Here is a 19,815-nt window from a genome sequence, read left to right as displayed (position 1 = left end):
AGGTGAAGTCCTTTATCAATAGTGGCAAACTTTTAATTTTAACTCTCTGAAGTTAGCTCCTGAAAGGTATCTTGACTGAGGCCGACTGCTTTTATCTTTTCCACCCTGTACGGATACTTTTACTCGAGTAAAGGACCTCAGTGCTCGTTTCCACCTCTGCTGGTGATGTCAGACAGCGGCTGGGTCATGTGAAGGGCAGCAACGGAGGAGGAGGTTCACGGAGAGTTCACTCGCATACATTAGGTAACACCATCGGTCGCTGTGACATAACTAGTATGAAGCAGGTTGAATTGAGACATTTGTCAATAAAGAAGAGATAAGTGGAAGAAGTTCTGCAACAAACTTTGTTATGCAAAGCAGCCTGAATGCGCTTTACCGATGCTCTCTGATGGAGGACTACAGCCCGCTGGCTGCGCATCAACATGCAGTTTGTGACCATCTGTGGGAAATATAGGTTTGTTCCTGCTCCCCTCTGAACATAACGCAGACATGCTTCAGTGTTAACACAGTTTGCATCAAGTGGATTTTAAACTACTTCGGTGCAGAGAGAAATCACCCTCTCTGAAGGATTTTCCTATGCCGACGACATTCCCATACGGACTTCACGGAGACTCACGACAGATCATGTTCGACTATATGGAGTTTCAAGTTTTCGGACCCGGGGAAATCGTGGACTTCTACAGCACTTCCAGTCCTTCTTGCATGTTGCAGGAGCAAGACCAGGATTTGGCAGCGTTCTTCCCCGAGCTGATCGAGTCCGACTGGCAGGAGCACCGGTACTCGCAATGTAGGTGAAACTGAGGATGAGTGATGTTGTGGTGCGCAGAAAGATTCTAATTTGTTTTGGTGTCCAGTGGAAAAAATATATAAATTCATTTCAGATCAATTCACTTTTATTTGTATAGCGCCAAATGCCTCGAGGGGCTTAATCCTCTGAAGAGAAACCAGAGTAAGGCCATGTGATTTTACTGACATTATTTCACCCAGAATGAGAAACACCCACGTTTGCCTCCATCTGTGCAGGATATCCTCCAACCTGAAACCTCAAAAGGTTCTCAAAACGAATTTATATTAAGTGAATTTCTTACCAGTTTAACCAGAATTTATAAAGCATCAAATCTGTAAACTGTAAAAGATTGCATTAAATATTTAAACAAACTGGGGGGAAATAAAGGTAGAGTTTAAAAACAAACAAACATGTATTACATGATAAAAGAGTGTTTCTTATTACATTGACATGGTGTGTAATTGTTTAAAAAGCCTGTTATAAAACTTTAATACCTTAACAAACTGGTGCAAGACTGTGAATACATGCAAGTTTAAATTCAGAGCAGACACTGGAAGCAAACCAGTGCAAGGGTAGTTTTCTCTTAGTTTATGACTTCAGTATTGTATTTAATCAAATGTGCATTTAGCTTTTTATTTAGATTATTATACTTTCGAATCATGAAATTGTGATTTGATTGTGTTTGCAAAGGGATGCATTTATATAACACTTTACTAAATTCGTACTTTAAACTAACATCCACATTAACATACCTGTACAAACATAATGGACTTTAAGCCTCTTATCCCTCTAGGATCAACACACACACCTTCAAAGTAAAGCCCAAGGACGATTTGAACCCAGAACCTTCTTGCTGGTATTAACCACTGCACTGACCATGATGAAACTGGACTTCATCATATTATGTATCAACTGCTATTAAATGGTCACAAGCTGCCTTTTAATATTTAAAGGCTGAGATAAAATGAAGCGTTATCTATTCTACATTCTTGTGCTCTGTATCTAAATGCTTTGATGCTTTCTGGGAGCCTCTTTTCTCTTAATAGATAAAGGATGTGAGAAGAAAGTGAAAACAGACTACTGAGCACATGGCAGCTAATGTCTGTGTGGTCGTCTTAGTCTGTGTTTGGGTCTGTCCAGGGACGGTCACTTTGGTGTCACCCTGGGTTCACCGGACGGTCACCGGCTCAAGAGGTCAGAGGAGAGTCAGACTGTTGCCAAAAGTGGAAGTAGCATTTTTAGTGGAATAAAGCATCAGTACAGCAATTTAAAAAAAAATAAAATGTCAATAGTTAAAGTACTCATCCTGTAGTACAACCTGGAATTTGGGAAAACCTGGAAACTAGGCAAGAAAAACTATTAGACTTTAGATCTTTTGGTCCTTCTGATCAGGTTTGGGTTTTTATTCTCCCTCCCACAAATAATAATAATAATAAAATTTTTATTTTAGCAATAGAACATACAATAGCACGTTAGAAATGGGGACAAAACATACATAAATGGACTTTACAAAAACAAAATAAAACTATATAACATTTTATTTTTTAGTGTAATCACTGAATTGCTATTTACTCATATGATGGTAAATATCTGTTGTTTTAGTCAGTGCAAGCAAAACTGCCACAATGTGGCTGTTTCCAACTTCTTTCTATATGACAGAAAATAAAATATTGTTGTGTAATAAACTGAACTCTGACAAGTTATGATGACCACATTTCATCTGTTTCTGACATTTCATTGGATAATCAAGAAAAGGATTATTGTAGGTCAGAAATAACTTTGAATTAACCTGATAATTATTATCATTACTGATAAATCTGCATACCGTTTTCCCTTGAAAAAAATATTCAAATGTGAATTTAACTGACAAGAATTTCACAATAAGAAAAGAAAAAAATCAGTAACTATATTACAGTTGATAATCTGTAAATGTAGTTTTTGTTTGTCATGATTTAAACAGTTTAGCTGATTGTAGCAAGCTAAAAAACATTAGAAAAATAAAAAGTTCCTTTACCGAAGGTTGCAGGTTGCATAACAGGCAACTGAGGTTATTCACAAAAATAAAGGGTGAATCCCTGCTTTCAGTATCACTAATAAATAACCCAGCAGGCCTCAAGCAGCATGCGGCCGTAATAATTAAGCTTTACTAGTCTTTAATACCAAGTCAAGCATTTGTTATTTTATCCAGCTACATGTTGCAGCTCCTGTCTTACTGTAAACCACAATCAAAGGCTTTTAAACTTATCTCTGTCTCCAAAATCTTTTAATGTTTTTCTAGATTTATTGTTTGACTCAAACAGTGCATTGTAGTATACATCAAACAGCACCATCTAAATTGGGATGGGGCAACCCTCTTTCCCCTACCAAATCACTTACACCGCCCTGCCACACACACTTTCTGTTTCTCCGTCCTCCCTCTCATCAGTCAGTTGGGCTTGTGGCATGCTCCTGCATTGTTTTGGATCTGGGGAGCAATCGGCCTGATGGGGGTGTCCTAGTTTGACCCGCCGATTCCAGGTTCAACCAGAGGCCACGGATTCAAGGGGATGGATATGAACAATTTTTCTCGTTTTGTCCCCTTTTCAAAACAGCTTTCTTGGTTTTGTGTCAGGGCTGGAGCAGCAGAGGTGATCAGAGAGCCAGCAGGGAGGCCGAACGAGCCCCCTAGGCCAGACAAAGTATCTTCTTGGAAATGGCTTTAAAGTGGGAGTGTTGAGTGCTGTGGTGGATGTGAAGTGAAACATTCAGTGGAAAAAATGCTGTGCTACAGTAGGTCACCACATGTGCAAAGCTGTAGATATATTACTGCGTCTGTTTGTGACTCATTTTCAAATTTATGAAGCAGAGATGTGATACATGCCTGTTTAATTTTATTTGTGTAAACTGAGCGTTGTGTTTGAAGTAGTGGGGCTGTACAGATCATGCTATAATCTGCCACAGAAAAAAAGCAAGATTAGTCTGCGCTTGGCTCAGTGAAGGAATCACAAGGTGATTTCATCAAAAAGTTGGTTGCTCAGGTCTGTTCGGCTACGATCAGTGCCTGAATATATGTGTAACCACTCTCAGGGGCCAGTGTAGGGTCAATCTATCCTATTGTCACGACTAAAAATTAACAGAAGGTGCTTTGTATATTTGGACACAATAAAGCTTTTTTCGTTCCTTTGTTGTTTTGGGTAAACAGGCCCGAGACTTGAAGCGTTTTCTAGGATTTTAAATCACTAACTTAACATGATAACATTGTCAGATGGGCCACAATAAATAAAAATGCATTGGCATGAACTGCAGGTCACAAGTGCCATAATTTGCCATATCTCTCACACAGCAGTTTGTTCTTCTGTGTCCTGTTAGTGAATGTGGAATGAAAACCGAATATTCTTGAAACCTTATTGTTATAAAAACTCTTCTGAAGCATGCAAGCAGTCCACTAAATAACCTCTACATTTTAATACAATCTGCCTTTTGCATTTCTGAGCTCTGTTTGCTTCATCATGTCAGAAATGGTTCATCAGTAATTTTCAACTCATCACTAAATGTTGGTATTTCTACTTGTTAGGTCTGCTTTGAGGAAAACTTTAGAATGCTTTGCAGATAAAAGGTCTAAAGTACATTTCATGTATGGTGATAATTATTTTTGTTACTGCTTATTTTGTTGACAGGTTTCTCGCTGTATATTTTAGACAAATATAAAGCTTAACAAGTAAATAATTTCATTTTAAAAACTGTGCAAGGCAACAACTTATGTTACAAAATGAATAAAAGCTTCATCTGTAATGAGTAATTTTTCATGTTCTGACTTCTTGTTGCAGCTGTTATTTCCCAGCAATATTTCAGTTTCAGTATTTAAAGGATGCGCTGAGTTTGATATCCATTTGAATAAATTTAACTGTCGCAGTTTTATTCTCCCTGAGATGCTCGTTTGATTTTATATGATTTTGTGTGTTTTTCAGCGGTGGAAAGTCAGAGTTCCAGCTCCAGCTTCAGCTCGGACGACCTGTTTACCCGTCCTGCCTCACCACCTCCACCTCCACGCACTTACAAACCCTGCTTTGTGTGTCAGGACAAGTCCTCGGGCTACCACTATGGAGTCAGCGCCTGCGAGGGCTGCAAGGTAACACGTCAGGCCGGTGGTCTGCTTTACAATGCCCCCTCTGTTAAGCTTAGATAAAATCCCAGACTTTGTCTTTTAAAAGTAAGTCCCTGTGTCATGCTTGTATTTACAAGATTGTCTTAGTTTTTCTTACTAATCTCCTAAACAGATAAATGAACAAATACCTTCTTAATATGCAAAATGTGACAATATCATATGTTTTAGTTTTTTCCTGTATAAATTCACAATTTTTTTTTACCTAAATCGGTTCAAATTAAATGAACCACTGGATAGACAGACACGGTATTTGTTTTTGTTTTTTCTTAATCCATTTTCCTTTTCTTTCTTTTTTTTTGAAGACCAAACAAATCAATTTTACTCCTTGTTTGAGTTAAACATCTGAAATACATTTAAACAGGCTAAATATTTACTCTTTAGGTGTAAAGGAGTAAATTTAGGAATAAATTAATCTTTTTTGTCTAGCTTTAAAGTCCACACAGGCCTTTATTCACATTGTAGCAACTTAATAGCTTAATTAATTAATATCTTATCATTCATTCATTGTGCTGGTGTCTCTGCAGGGCTTCTTCCGCCGCAGCGTGCAGAAAAACATGGTGTATACCTGTCACCGCGACAGGAACTGTATCATTAACAAGATCACCAGGAATCGCTGTCAGTACTGTCGGCTGCAGAGGTGTTTTGCTGTAGGAATGTCTAAGGAGTGTAAGTGTCACATCCTCTCTGATTCACAGCAGGCCTCGTGGGATTTAGAGTCAAAATTAAACCTTTCTTTTAAAATGATTCATCTGCTATTACAAACACGACTAAAAGGTCAGTGCAGTCATGTTCTCAATTTGAATGACCAACTCAAGTTTATCAGCATGTAAAGAGCTGGTCAGTTCGTGAGTGTGGTTTACTCAAAGTTATTTGTGTCAAGTTTTATATAATACTGGGTTTGTGGTTTTGTTGGGATGACCGAGTGTTCAGAAATTTGATATAAGGAAACTGCGTATTTGAGAATTGGATATTACGGAGCCCCTCTGATGACATGGTCCAAACAATAAATAAATTGTGGCCACAAAATACTACTTCGTGGGCACAAAATAGTGTAACATGCCCACAAAATACTTATTTGTTGCTACGAAATATTATTTCGAGGGCACGAAATAGGTATAACGTGCGCACAAAATGCTAATTTGTGGGCACGAATTGGGTATAACGTGGCAACGAATTACGCATTTGTGGCAATGAAATAGATAACGTGCGCACATCATATTGATACAATTCCTGGACAGCTGCGTAGAGACATAAGCATAAGAGTAGGCTAAACCTATACATCATGGACAGAGAAAGTATGATTGACTTTTATTTTAGGCTGGGAATGAGCTACAAATGCATTTTGAAGCCTGGCAATGCAAGGAACCATTATTACGGAGAGACATTTAAACAGGATATTGAGAGCCCAGTTGCTTTACAGACGTAAGTACGACCTGGATGCTGGGATAGATTTTATTGTCAACCAACTGCAAGGGCCTCACGGGAAGGATCTGCAAGGGAAGGATCACGGTTATGTCAAGGTCAAGTGTTTCGTGCCCACAAATTAGCACGTTATACCTATTTTGTGCCCTCGAAATAGTATTTCGTGGCCACAAATAAGTATTTCATGGGCACGTTATACCATTTCGTGCCCACGAAGTAGTATTTTGTGGCCACAATTTATTTGTTTTTTGGACCATGTCATCAGAGGGGCTCCGTAGGATATAACTGTGTAACCTTAGACAAATAGTGCAGTACAAAAGAAACTCTCTCCATCCAACAACCTATTTTCTCACCAGCTTATCTTACTCTGGGTCATGGAGGGGGAGACTTTAGCCTATCACAGCTGACTTTAAACGAGAAATCCTCCCTCTCAAGTTTAAATGGTTTCATCTTACTGAGATACTCTGATAAAAACTGCCACATAAGCGGCCTATTTATTACTGCAATCAGAGCAACGAGCTATGTATTGAAGTTTTAATGCAATTTGTTGTTACCTATATGGTGGTAAACATCCACAAAGAAGGGACAGATTGTTTCCCATAAAAGGTGCCTGCCATTAAAACTACATGTATGTTAAAAGTGTCTTATTTCTGTCGATATTAAAGAAATAACAATATAACAAAACAAAATGAGCAGGAAAATGCTCCTCTTATTGATCTGTGGTAATCTATATTCAAGAAAGTCTTTTTTCAGAAAAAGTTTAAGCTAAAGTGGAAGAAAAAGAAATTAAACTTCTTTTGTCAATTCAAAATGCATAATGTTGTAATATATTGTCTGTCAGCATATTTAGAGTCTTTATTGTTTAATTGTAACTAGATAGCACTTTAAGACTGAAAATTCATAGTTTTGTTTGTCAGAGAGAAAATATATAAAATCTAGAATAACAAACGCATATATACGACCAAGGTAATGCATATTAAAGCAAACTAAATTATAGCTACATAATAAAGGTGTAGCTTAAGAACTGCTGATACACTCTTGAGCTCTCAAAGGGAGTTTTAATGCTTTGTCATCTTAACAACCCAAGATTTTCATTTTGTTAGTGGGTTAGGAAATTTTTTTTTTGTGTGGTAACTACAAACGTCTTTATTTTAGAATATATAATTAGTTGTGAGAAAAATGTGCAAATAACACTTTAACATATGATTTTCTCTTTTTTTATAAGTTCTCTGTGAAGTACAGCAGCTCTCGGGCACAGGGACTGTACAATAGAAACAAAGGCTCTAATACCCAGCAGTGCAGTGACCTAAATAACTGAGAATGTGTTATGTGGAATGAGCAAAGGGCGGCGACAGGCCGACACTGAAGGATCCACCCATCCACATGTTTTCATTATAGTTTTTCTATGCTCAAACAAGTTACATAAACATATCACATGTAGTGGACAGATGGATGCTATGTAACTGCTCTCAGGCAGCGTGTAACATGATCTCTATTGGAGTGTTTTCACAATGACGGCTGGATGTAGGGCATACACAGGGAGGAGGAAGAGGAGGAGGAGTGGTTGGAGTTAAGTGTTGCGTAATCCTGAGCTTTCCTGACATGTGTGTAGCCGTCTGAGGCAGTGGGACACAGAGAAACGTGTTGACACTGTTCCCGAAGTGATTATGAAAAGCTAACCTGGTTACGCTGCTTTCACGTGCAGCCTGGAATAACACATAAGCTCAGTGACACATGCTTTCATTCCAGAGTGATTTATAGCAGGAAGTGGTTTAAATTATTAAGAACCAAAACTGAAATTCCAGTGAGCTCTATTTAAATCACACCTGATGTCTAAACATCGTTAAGGTAAAATGGGTTAAAACCGCCATTCATATACTGGTGAATGCAGTCTCCTGGGTCCTGATTAAAGGAACAGTTGTGTTTGGCTGATGGTAAGATCAGGGATCTGCCAGGGAACACTATCTGTTGCAGGACTTCCTGTTTTTTTTGTTGTTTTATACAGAGCTATGTCAGATTACAAGAAAAACTAACATAGAGGTCAATGTTTCTTCGCTGAAACTCTGCTTAAAGGATGAAGACAATTTTTCATAAGACATCCCCGTTTCATACAACTTATTGATACACATGTGTCTTCACAGTACTTACATGGGTTGTTTATTGTCTATCTTGGAGCACTGAGAGTTTTTGCTCTCAGCTCTTATCCACCAGTGTACTTTACATCCTTGGATCACATTGTGTGCTTTTGTCGTTTCCTTGACTAAAACACTGATGCAGCCTTATTTGTCAGGTGATTCTTGCTTTGCCTCCAGCTTGCTTACTGACTTACATTAATCAAAGTCAAGTGTGGGACGTTATTGACTTTTGTCCCGAGTCTCCTAACTTCTGTCTGTGCAGAAAGTCAACACTGAATTTGAAAAAAATAGTACGGCTCCTGCTTCTGGAGTCAACTGCAAAATCAGCTAATCTTTAGGATCTGGTCTCAAAAAAGGAGTCTGACATGATTTTAAGTGATCAGGATATACAGACAGACAATTGCCTACACTTGTGTTTTTGGTCAGTTTAGTTTAAAGATGAACATTGTATAGCACATTAATTTTAAACTTCCGTAGGAGTTTAAGTGGGTTGAGTTATGTTCATCCTAAAGTTGAAACCTTTAAATGAGGAAGGTTGTCATCCTGGTAGAGCGTGCTCCAATTGTGATATAAATCTTTAATTAAAGGATAAATTTAATCACTAAGAACAGCTGTTTTCATTTTCAGTGATTCATTGCTCTAGGGGCACTAATGAACCTAATGAACCTAAACCATGCTACCAAAATGCCTCCCGTAACATATCAGAGCCACTAGATCTCCTCACTGTAGGGACCATTTTTCAGGTTGTTTCTTCATTTGTATCGTTGTACGATTTTCCCTGTGTATTTGGCCTCAGACAGAAAACAAAAAAAACAACTTTTTTTCATATTAAACACTTTTTTGTTCTTTTAAAAGGTTAGTTTATTAACTTGAGCATTTTTAATATAAATACTCAAAATTAAAGAAGGTGTTTTGTAACATTAACATTTATTTAAACAGAGAATGATACCAGTTTAACCAATTTTAAACCACCTGTGGAACTGCTCGAATACCTTATTTCCTAATCATCTTATGCTCTGCGTCATCCGTTTTCTCCAGCGGTGAGAAACGACAGAAACAAGAGGAAGGGGAAGAAGGAAGCAGTGAAGATGACCATCATGGAGACGTACGAGCTGACAGCAGAGCTCGGCCTGATCGTGGAGAAAATATGCAGAGCTCATAGAGAGACCTTCCCCTCCCTTTGCCAGCTGGGAAAATACACCACAGTAAGTCCGGACATGAAGCTAACGTTTCAAAACAATAATCTTTACAGAAGGAAGACAACCTGCAAAGAGGAAAAGATCAAAGCTGTGAGGTCTGTCCAGCACTTTATTATGATTTTAATTGACTTGGGTAAACATTGTATGGATGTGTAGATGAAGGAGAATTTGAACTTATATGGCAGAAACTGAAAAATAAGATTATATATCCCAAAATGTTGATACATTTTACTTATTTTAAACGAAATATGAAAAAATTTCTATTTTTCGAATGTGATTGATGACCTCGCTAAACCCTTTCCTGATGATTTTGGGCTTTTAATCACTATTTTCAAGTTTTAAAGCAAAAACAATATTTTTTCTTTAAATTATGCTGCTCGTAATTATGATAAAGTAGGGCATATTAGATGGCAAAGCTGCCTTGTGACTGATGAAAATGACGGTATGTTTGTGCATCTTCCTTCATCTGGTTGTATTACATGGAAAAGACTTGAAACCAAATGGTGGCTCCATGGTTGTTATGTCATCGTTTTATAGTCTGTGGCCGAAAGAAGAAAGATGTTGACTGTCAGGGCAGTGACATTTAAATACTTGATATATGATTAATATTACCAGACAAAAACGGACAGCATTGAATACTCACTGCTGCATGCCTGGCTCATGGTTGGTCACTGTTGGATATTGTTAACACTGTCTGTAAAAACACATTCACCAAGGAGAGATCAGCAGAGCTGAGATGACAGACACTTATATTTGTGTCTGACACTTATAAACTGATACTTTTCTATACCTTTACTTGTTACATTTCTATACCTTTTTATTATTGATATGCACAAACTTTATTTAAATGATAACAGTCTTGTTGGCAACTCAAGCTTTCATCTCTTTCATTATCTTAAGCGCATTAAGCCCATTTAGAATCACAGTTTCACCAAACATGCCTATTTTAACGCTGTGGGTTAAGAGGAGCGCTCAGGGAAAAGCCACCATGCCAACAGACTGCACATCCAGAACCTTCTTGCTGTGAGGCAACAAGCTAACCTCTGTTCCTCTTTGCTTATGCAGAATAAAATTTGTTAGATTGTTTGGTAACATTTGAGACTCTGATTGTTAACAAAACCAAACAGACTCCTGATCACATTCAATGCCAACATGAGGGAAGGGGTGCAAACATGCACTTTTATTTAGGAACACATGTATACACATACATGCATATATATATATATATATATATATATATATATATATATATATATATATATATATATATATATATATATATATATATATATATATATATATGCATGTATGTGTATACATGTGTTCCTAAATATATATATATATATGTAACTACCTGTAACATAAAAATCGTTAGCTGCCCTCTGTTGCCTCTGGAGCTGCCAGCTCCTCCTGTCTCAGAAAAACTAGGGCCATCACAGGTGACCCTTGCATTGCGCCCACCACCTGTTTGACCCACTGCCCTCCGGACGGCACCTCAAGACAGTCAGGTCCCACACCTTCAGCCTCACAAACAGCTTCTACCACTGGGCCATTTGAACTGTAAACAAACACTATTACTCCGTTCACACAAACCCCACCCCTAACACCCACCCACCAATCTGGGCGGAGCACCCACTCTATTCTATTCTAACATATAGCCACTGCCAATACTTACAGTACACACAATTTTCTATGTCTTCCAACAGTATGTACAGTATGTCATGTGAGCATTTTTCTTTAGAGCAAAGGAAAACTGAATATAGGTCCACACTGAAAAAAAACAAAACTCTTTTTAAAGATATGCTGGTGAAGATGTTGATTTGCACAGATTTAACTGGTTTATTCTTTGTTAAAAGGTAAAGTAAAAGAGGAGGAGAAAATAAAGGAGTGTGTTGTTTTATGTAAACATGTCCTTAGAAACTGAAAAAACTGTACATATCATTATGACACTTTCCAGTAAAAATACATGACATTGCAAGAACTGAGCTTATGTAATCAGCACTGTTGCCGTTTTACAAAAGTGACATTAAATAAATATGGTTTGGCAATGTAAGTGAGCGATGCCTGGAAGTATGAGTCAAAACAGGAAACATACGAACATGAGTGACACGTGTTGTTCTGCTCTTTAAAGACTATAACACAAGATTGTATTGATTGAAATAGTACACTAGGGCTAAGATGTACGACCTACATCCTAACAGTGCAGCAGATAATAGAAAAAGTGGATACTAAATATGGACGTTTGTCCCTCTGGAGCCATTGACTTAAAAATCAATTAGCCTCTTGAATCTGGGCATTTTTTAAATTTCATTTCCATCTTAGAAAATGACTCTTTATCAAAATTTTTACTGTGGGATTTAGAGGTTTTACTCTACTTTTGAATATAAATTAGTCGCTTTTAATAGTGAATTTATTTAGGGCCTCTTTTTTTAGGCCAAATAAAAGAACTGAGACAACATATATGTCACATGTTTTTCCAATGGTCCAATGACAGCTGTAGCTCCACAGTACTGTGCAGATTGAGGGATGATCCTTTTGCCCTTTTGATAACTCTTGTGATGAATACAAACGGGTTCAGACATCTTCTTTTAACCACTTATCCAGTGAAGAAATCCCAAACATTAGGTGTGAGGGTACAAGCATGTCTTTGGATAGCTTCAACCCTATAACCTTCGTGCTGCAAAGTGACTGATGCACTACTGTTGTGTGCTACTCCTCAGTTTGTTCAGACTGAAGGAGCTGGGTATTGAACCACAGACCTTCTAAATGGTTAAGGAGTGTAAGGGTTTCTAGCCAAGAGATGTGCCTGAAACAAAGAAAAATATTACTTGTACACCACATGCTGCAGTTTTTTTAAACCTCTGTGTAATTTCAGATTTTTAATGCTGACGTCTAGCGTTCATCATTTAAAACATCCAAAAAAGGCGGAACCAGTTTACTTTATCTGAAAAAAATACACATTTTCAGCCATTGTGGAAATGGCCAACATGTTGAATTTATTGAGCTTAATCGATAAAAGCTAAAAAGTACATAAACAAATGTTAGTAAATGTTTATACTTGTGAATGATTATCTTGTAATGTTCAGTCATCTGTTATATTAAAATAGCTCATCATATCTCATATAATTAGCATTAGCATAACTGTTACATAATTTTCATCATTATTTCTTTTTGAAGTGCCCTGTCATAGTATTCTCATCTCGGTATTTTTGTCCTTGTGTCTGAAACACTCTCCTTCCAGCCTAGCAACAAACAGATAAGGTTAGCAAATAAACCGTGTATACACAGTGAAGCAATTAGCAGACTCATCAAATAAACAGAAATATTTTTTAAAAAACAGCTGAACGCTGAACTATTTGAGGTCACCTTAAAGGTTTTTTTATTGATTCTGATTGTGTAAATAGGTTTGTAAAAGTATGTCAGTATTGTATTTACTGCTCTTTGCTGATCTCAAGTTTTCAAAATATTTCAAATTTAAATAATTTAGCTATGTGCACAGATTTTAATAAGCCGTTATCACAACGCTGAAACAACATGTTTCGTTTGAGCCAAACACCTGATCTTCGATCCACTTTCTAGAACTCCAGTTCAGACCACCGGATCCAGTTGGATCTTGGCCTGTGGGACAAGTTCAGCGAGCTGGCCACCAAGTGCATCATCAAGGTGGTCGAGTTTGCCAAGCAAGTGCCGGGTTTCACTGGCCTGACCATTGCGGACCAGATCACTCTGCTCAAAGCTGCCTGCCTTGACATCTTGGTAGGTCTATTTCAAAAGATGTTTTTTGTTTGTTTTTTTTTACCTTTAGATTTGTGGTTTAAGCCCTCAAAAAGCCTGACATATACTATAGTTTTCATTAAACACCTACTGTTTTGTATTTTATTTCAGGTAAATGACCTGAACAAGTTATGTAAAGTTGCAGCTCTTCCTGCATTTCACACCTTTGGTAGATCTTGACTCACGTTGCCTGTCGACATTCATGCCAAAGACAAACTGACAGGCAGACAGACAGTGGTCCTCAGGCAGAGTGTTGCGTGTGTTCATCTAATTTATCCTCCATCATTCGCTGCCAAGTCTGTCATAACTGCTTTCTCAGTCTGATAATTTAGCTGCACTCTCACAATCTCTGCAGGAAGTCCATCAAAAGCTCTGTGACAAAATTTCCCTGATTAATCACTCTGGGAATTTTGTTTTCCTGATTTGGTTTTCATGTTTTTTGATAGAAGTGTGATGCACCATATTGAACGCCAATTATATGTTATTTAATATTTGTATTCAAGCAATTCTCCAGAAACAGGGCACAGCATGTAATATCATTTAAAGTTTAGATGACAAGGAGTTGGAGAGATGTCTAGAGTGGTCTGCTGTTACTCATACAGATGAGATATCATTACAAAGAAATGATAAAAAAAAACAACTGGAAAAGCCTGAGTATTAAAAGCAGGAAGGTTTCTTTCTAAACTATTATGCAATATAAGTATTGAACCATATGATAAAGGCCTTCTGCCTGCAATACAGACAAATTTTGAATGATAAGGATTGACACATTTTAATGAATATAAACAGATTGTTGTTTGTTTGCTTTTGAGTCTTTTTATTTAACATTTTTTAAAGACAAATACAATATTATTGAAAAAAATGACTTGGTACACATACATGTTTCCTACTTTTAGATCTTGAGGATTTGCACTCGCTACACTCCTGACCAGGACACCATGACCTTCTCCGATGGCTTGACACTGACTCGTACTCAGATCCACAATGCAGGATTTGGGCCGCTGACGGATCAGGTTTTCACTTTTGCTGGGCAGCTGCTGCCGCTAGAGATGGATGACACGGAAAGTGGGCTCCTCAGTGCCATCTGTCTTGTTTCTGGAGGTACTAAGTCTTCACAATCCCAATTACTGTAGTAATATGACAACAACAATCAACAATTAACAACTCCAAATTTGAAATAGTTGAAATGTTCGATATCTGTCTTGGACAGACCGGGAGGACCTGGAGGAGCCGTCCAAGGTAGAAGTCCTGCAGGAGCCTCTGTTGGAGGCGCTGAAGATCTACTCCCGTAAGCGGCGACCCAGCATGCCCCTGATGTTCCCCAAGGCCCTCATGAAGATTACCGACCTACGTAGCATCAGCGCTAAAGGTCAGGGGAACCCCACCTTGTCGCAAAGTATTTCAATTCATAGATTACAGTTTGTTACAGTTTGTACAATCCTGCTATTCTATTTTGAATGACTGCCAATGTTACTGCATTACTTTTGTCCGAAATGTAAAACCTTTCTGATCAGAACGTTGCTATTTTTTGGTTTCTTTGCACTATTAAGTCTGAAGTCATGTTTACCCAGGATTAGTAAAAAGTATTATGTATTAGATGAATGTCACATGATTAAGCATTCGTATTAGTATACTAAGTATTAGCAAGCGTTTAATTTATCATCTATATAGCATCACTCCTCCTTAGTATGTAATTTATAAATATATTATTATGAAAATGTTTATTACTAGAAATGATTATGCATTGGAAGGCCCCTGTAGCTGTGCATGGTGTAACAGAAACAGATGAATAAACATATCTGTATTTATAAATGACATACTAAGGAGGAGTATTGCGTTATAAATCATGAATTAAGCACTTGCTAATGCCTTACTAATACTGTACTATTTTTATAAAGTATTACCTGCATTTTTAATGACTATACTTCTTTAATATTTAAAAGTTTTTGTAATACAAACGAAAAGAAAACAATTTACCCCTGCTTTCATCTTTTTGTCTTTTGAAATTTTTCATTTATTTATTTATTTATTGTTGAATTCCTCTGGATAAAAACCAGGTGGAAATAACTTTGGGTTTAGTGGAATTTTCTTTGACTGTTTTCAAATCTTCCTTTTCTCAAAGTGCTTTCATCTACACAGTGTTTGTTGAGTGTCTCGCAGTGAATTTGCTGTCATCAGTGGCTGCCTGCTACAGAACTAGTGTTACTATTAATAGGCTACCACATAATAGTTGAGCAAAGTGTTCTTTGCCTCATGCTGCAAGGCATGTTATGCATTTCATCCTCCTCTTAGTGTAACTGGTGGGTTCCTACATTGTGTATCTGACACACTCCAGTTCCTCTCCCACAGGGGAATTGTAGCTGTGCATTTATTTTCACATTAAACATAAAGTACAAACTTATGTGCAGCATATTTGACACAAGATAAAAACCAACACAACATTTGACATGCCTGACAATCAAAGGTGAAAGCTGGTGTCAGTAAATACGGGTAAAACGCAGACTTTGTTTATCTATATCACATTAAGTCTCCCTGCCAATAAAGCTTTACACGTGCATTGTTAAACCATGTCTACAGGAGCTGAGCGAGTGGTGACACTGAAGATGGAGATCCCGGGCTCCATGCCTCCACTGATCGAGGAGATGCTGGAGGATCTGCAGAACCTGGAGAAACACCAGAAGTCGGGCACCACTCAGCACACTCACCCCGTCTCCTCACAGCACATGAACTCTGCTGATTTTCCACTCTGAAGCTGCTCAAAGAACTTTTCTTTCCTCCGAGGGAAATCGCTCAAAGGTGCAGCTGCAGATCAGAGAGTGACTTACCTCAGTTATTGTCCAGAGGTCAGAGCTCGATCTGCAGATATGACTCCATGTTTAAAGAAGAGATTTAAATCACACATTAACAAGTATTTCTGTAAACAAAAATCCTACTTCAAAGGAAGATGCAGTAATGCTTTAATCTCCATTTTTATAACCTCTGAGAATCACTCTCAGTCTTTTCTTTACTGTTTCTGGTTTTTACTGTATTTATATTTGCATGAAATATCACATGGATTAATTTTACCTCATTTAGCATTAGTTATAGCAAGATAGCAAATATAAGGAATCAATCTTTAGGTTTTATATACAAATTTCTCAAACTCTGTTTGTACAAAATTAAAGGGAAATGCAATGTTTTTTCCTCCATAAGGGTAAGTGTTCATAATCGGAGTTAACAAACTAATGTGTCTGAACTGACACGGTGTAGGAAATGAGGGATTAGAGGTAATGCATAAGGACAATAAACATAGCAGTGTTTGTATGAGCTTGTCAATGTTAGAATCTCTTTGTAAAGCTGCTCTGGTAAAATTTGTTGGAAATCTGCTGGACTCGTTTACAGCTTGACAGATTTATTACAAGAGTAAGCTAATGATAATATACAACTTTATTCTCTTTTTTACTTTCTAAATGGAAAAAGGTTTTCCCACTATTATCATAAAGCATATTATTATTGTTATTATTATTTTGATACTGAGAAAACATGTTGGTTGCTGTATGAAGATTGTACAAAAACATTTCCTAGATTTTCAGCCATGATTGTGCTGTGGCACCACTCTTCTTAACTTTCTCTGTAGTGCCAATATCAGGTGAAAAAATATTTTTGACCGCTATTTAAGGAGGACCTATTGTGCTCGTCCTTATTTCTTGTCATATCTGTACTCTTACAGTGATAGATGCTTATATTAAAGATGGCTAAAAATTTTAAATATTGAGGTCTGAGCCAAAAGTTCAGGCTTCCTACAAACAACTGTTTTTTTGTTTGGTTTTTGGTTATGGTTTTTTATACTTTTGGCACAGCTTCAGCCATGAGCACAGAAACTTTGTCTTGAGAGGGGCAGCCAATCCGAAGAAAGAGGGAAGGGAGCTAAAATGTCCTGTTTAAGGTGGTCAGTGAACTGAGGGGCCAGTATAAGATAAATGTGTGAATCATACTCTAATGGAGTCCAATAATAAAAGTATTTAACTGGAAATGAGCATAATCACTTAATGATAAAATACCTGCAAAGCTGACATTTCCATCAGCATGTGAATAATGATAGCCTTCTGTGAGTGTGTTAGCATTCAGATGTTCACATTTATCTTAAGGCACTTAGCTGCTAGCATGGCTAAATGCCAGTTTCTGTAAGTAGTAACGAACTTGCTTTGCACACAGAGTGGACCGTGGGCATTACAGTGACAGTATCACAGCATCTGAAATCTGAGTGATCATAAATCCACACAAATGCTAACAAAATGCAACAAATGATGAGACTGTAACAAATTAGAAACTAATGTGATGATTTTACATTAAAGATACACGGACCTTAACCTGCTTTGTGTAAGCATCTGAGCAAGCATCCCGTGTACTGTAAGAACTCAAATGTGCCTATTTTAATTGTGCCCAAACTTTTCTATGTCTTGACATTTCTAAAAGTGATTTTACTTATTTTGATGTCCACATCCCAAACGTTGCAGTAAGACTGTATGCATTGTGTCATTTTACATGTTGCATTAATTTGTTATATCACTAAACAGATCACATTTCATATGCTTTTCTTTGTTCTATTAAAGTCTTGTGAATTAAATTTTATGCTGCTCTGTCATGTTTCCACTGAGAATTTAAGTATTTCTTTTTCTGGTTCAAGTTTAATTTCATGGGGCTGTGAGGTTGTTTGAGGTCAGACCATATTTACTAAAGGCTCATACTGCCCCCTGTTGATCAATTGATGAACTGCATACAGCAGTAAATAATTTTATCTGATGACGTGTCCTAAGTGGGTGCAAAATTTAGAGTAAGTCTACGTTAGAGACTGCTGTCTAACATATTTTATCACTTTGATAAAATGGAAAAAGCAAATAATTACAGACCAAATAAGAATAAAATCACCACTGTACTTATTTCCCTTTCTTTGTGTTTTGATAGTTGTGTGTCCTTTAAATTTCTTTAATGTTTCTTGTTTGTGTTTGTCTTTCCCATTACTGGTCTGTGTTTTTCATTTCTGTTGCATTTTTGACCCCTCAAAAACAAGTCCATCATCATCTCAGTGGGTTGTTATAGTAATGAATAAATTTTAATTAGTCTGAAGTTTCAGCAAATCTGATTTACGTGTATGGGAAAATTAAATGAAACTGAAATTGTGTAATTAACAGTTAAACCCTGACTAAGCTGCAAGCAAACCTAATGTGCATGACAGTGATTCCTTTATGTTACTGAAGAATGGATTCTTTCCAAATGAACCTCCATCAATATCAATGATGGAAAGCTCTTAATATTTCCCATTTAATCCTATTGTGTACTTACAATTGTCAACTAAACATAAAGGAGATATATTGTGATTTTTTACTCTCTATATTACTTTATGATAATAGATTAGCTTAGATAACACACACACACACCAGTTAAAAATATATACTAGTATACTAGCTAGTTTTCTTTCATACTTTTATTTTTGTTCAAATATATATTGCTGACAATAACTACTTATTTGCAATGCAGATCTTTATTTAGCTCTGAATTTTTGTACTTTTACTTCATCTGACTGCTTCTGCCATCACTGTTCATTTGAGTCAATCAATATCAAACCTGCACGTCTTGATGCATGTTCAATCATCCAGACAAGTAAATCTCCAAAAGTTGATTCTGTTCATCTGAACATAGCATTTTCAGTGGGAGAAATGTTTCGTCACTCATCCAAGTGACTTCTTCAGTCTCAGCTGACTGCAGGTTTCCTCAATCTTATAAACAGTACATTGCATAATGACTGAAACCAGCCCAGTTAAGGATTTATACATCGGGGAAACCAAACAACCTCTGGCGAAGCGGATGGCACAACACAGAAGAGCTACCTCGTCAGGGCAGGACTCTGCAGTCTATTTACACAGGCCAGTGGACACTCTTTCAATGATGAGGATGTACACATCCTGGACAGGGAGGAACGCTGGTTTGAGCTTGGAGTCAAGGAGGCCATTTATGTGAAAAGGGAAAGACCATCTCTGAATCGAGGAGGGGGCCAAAGGGTACATCTTTCGCCATCTTACAATGCTGTGATTGCAGCCATTCCCCAACTCTCTGTGAATGGTACTCATGGCCATTGATCAGTGGGTTTTGGTCAGTGGTTGTTGATCAATGGTCATGAGAGTTTGCATAATTAAGATTAAGGAACTGACCTCCCAGCCCTTCACTGTGCTGGTTTCAGTCAATTTGCAATTTATTGTTTATAAGATTGGGGAAACCTGCAGTCAGCTGAGACTGAAGAAGTCACTTGGATGAGTGACGAAACGTTTCTCCCACTGAAAACATCCAGATGAACAGAATCAACTTTTGGAGATCAAA

The 19,815-nt window shown here is 37.4% G+C and overlaps 1 protein-coding gene across 1 annotated transcript; it reads left to right on the top strand.

Moving 5' to 3' along the window:
• The first annotated feature begins 576 nt into the window (after positions 1-576).
• LOC146623351 (retinoic acid receptor beta-like) lies at positions 577-16,211 on the top strand. The gene is made up of 8 exons (XM_085365897.1): positions 577-787; positions 4,735-4,895; positions 5,456-5,597; positions 9,527-9,693; positions 13,267-13,443; positions 14,358-14,562; positions 14,672-14,830; positions 16,039-16,211. Exons 1-8 carry the CDS (start codon positions 577-579, stop codon positions 16,209-16,211), a joined length of 1,395 nt encoding a protein of 464 aa, XP_085222023.1.
• Positions 16,212-19,815: the final 3,604 nt, after the last annotated feature.

Source organism: Diplotaxodon limnothrissa, linkage group LG11, assembly GCF_057381915.1.
Source record: "Diplotaxodon limnothrissa isolate DT_005_m linkage group LG11, D_limnothrissa_male_GT1.1, whole genome shotgun sequence".
NCBI lineage: Eukaryota > Metazoa > Chordata > Actinopteri > Cichliformes > Cichlidae > Diplotaxodon > Diplotaxodon limnothrissa.
The sequence above is the reverse complement of the archived record's forward strand: the minus strand, read 5'-3'. Positions and strand labels throughout refer to the sequence as shown.

Coding starts and splice junctions, on each gene's coding strand:
- LOC146623351 (XM_085365897.1), top strand. CDS start 577: ATGCCGACGACATTCCCATACGGACTTCACGGAGACTCACGACAGATC. Junction 4,896..5,455: donor GCGCCTGCGAGGGCTGCAAG/GTAACACGTCAG, acceptor GTGTCTCTGCAG/GGCTTCTTCCGCCGCAGCGT. Junction 13,444..14,357: donor CTGCCTGCCTTGACATCTTG/GTAGGTCTATTT, acceptor TCCTACTTTTAG/ATCTTGAGGATTTGCACTCG.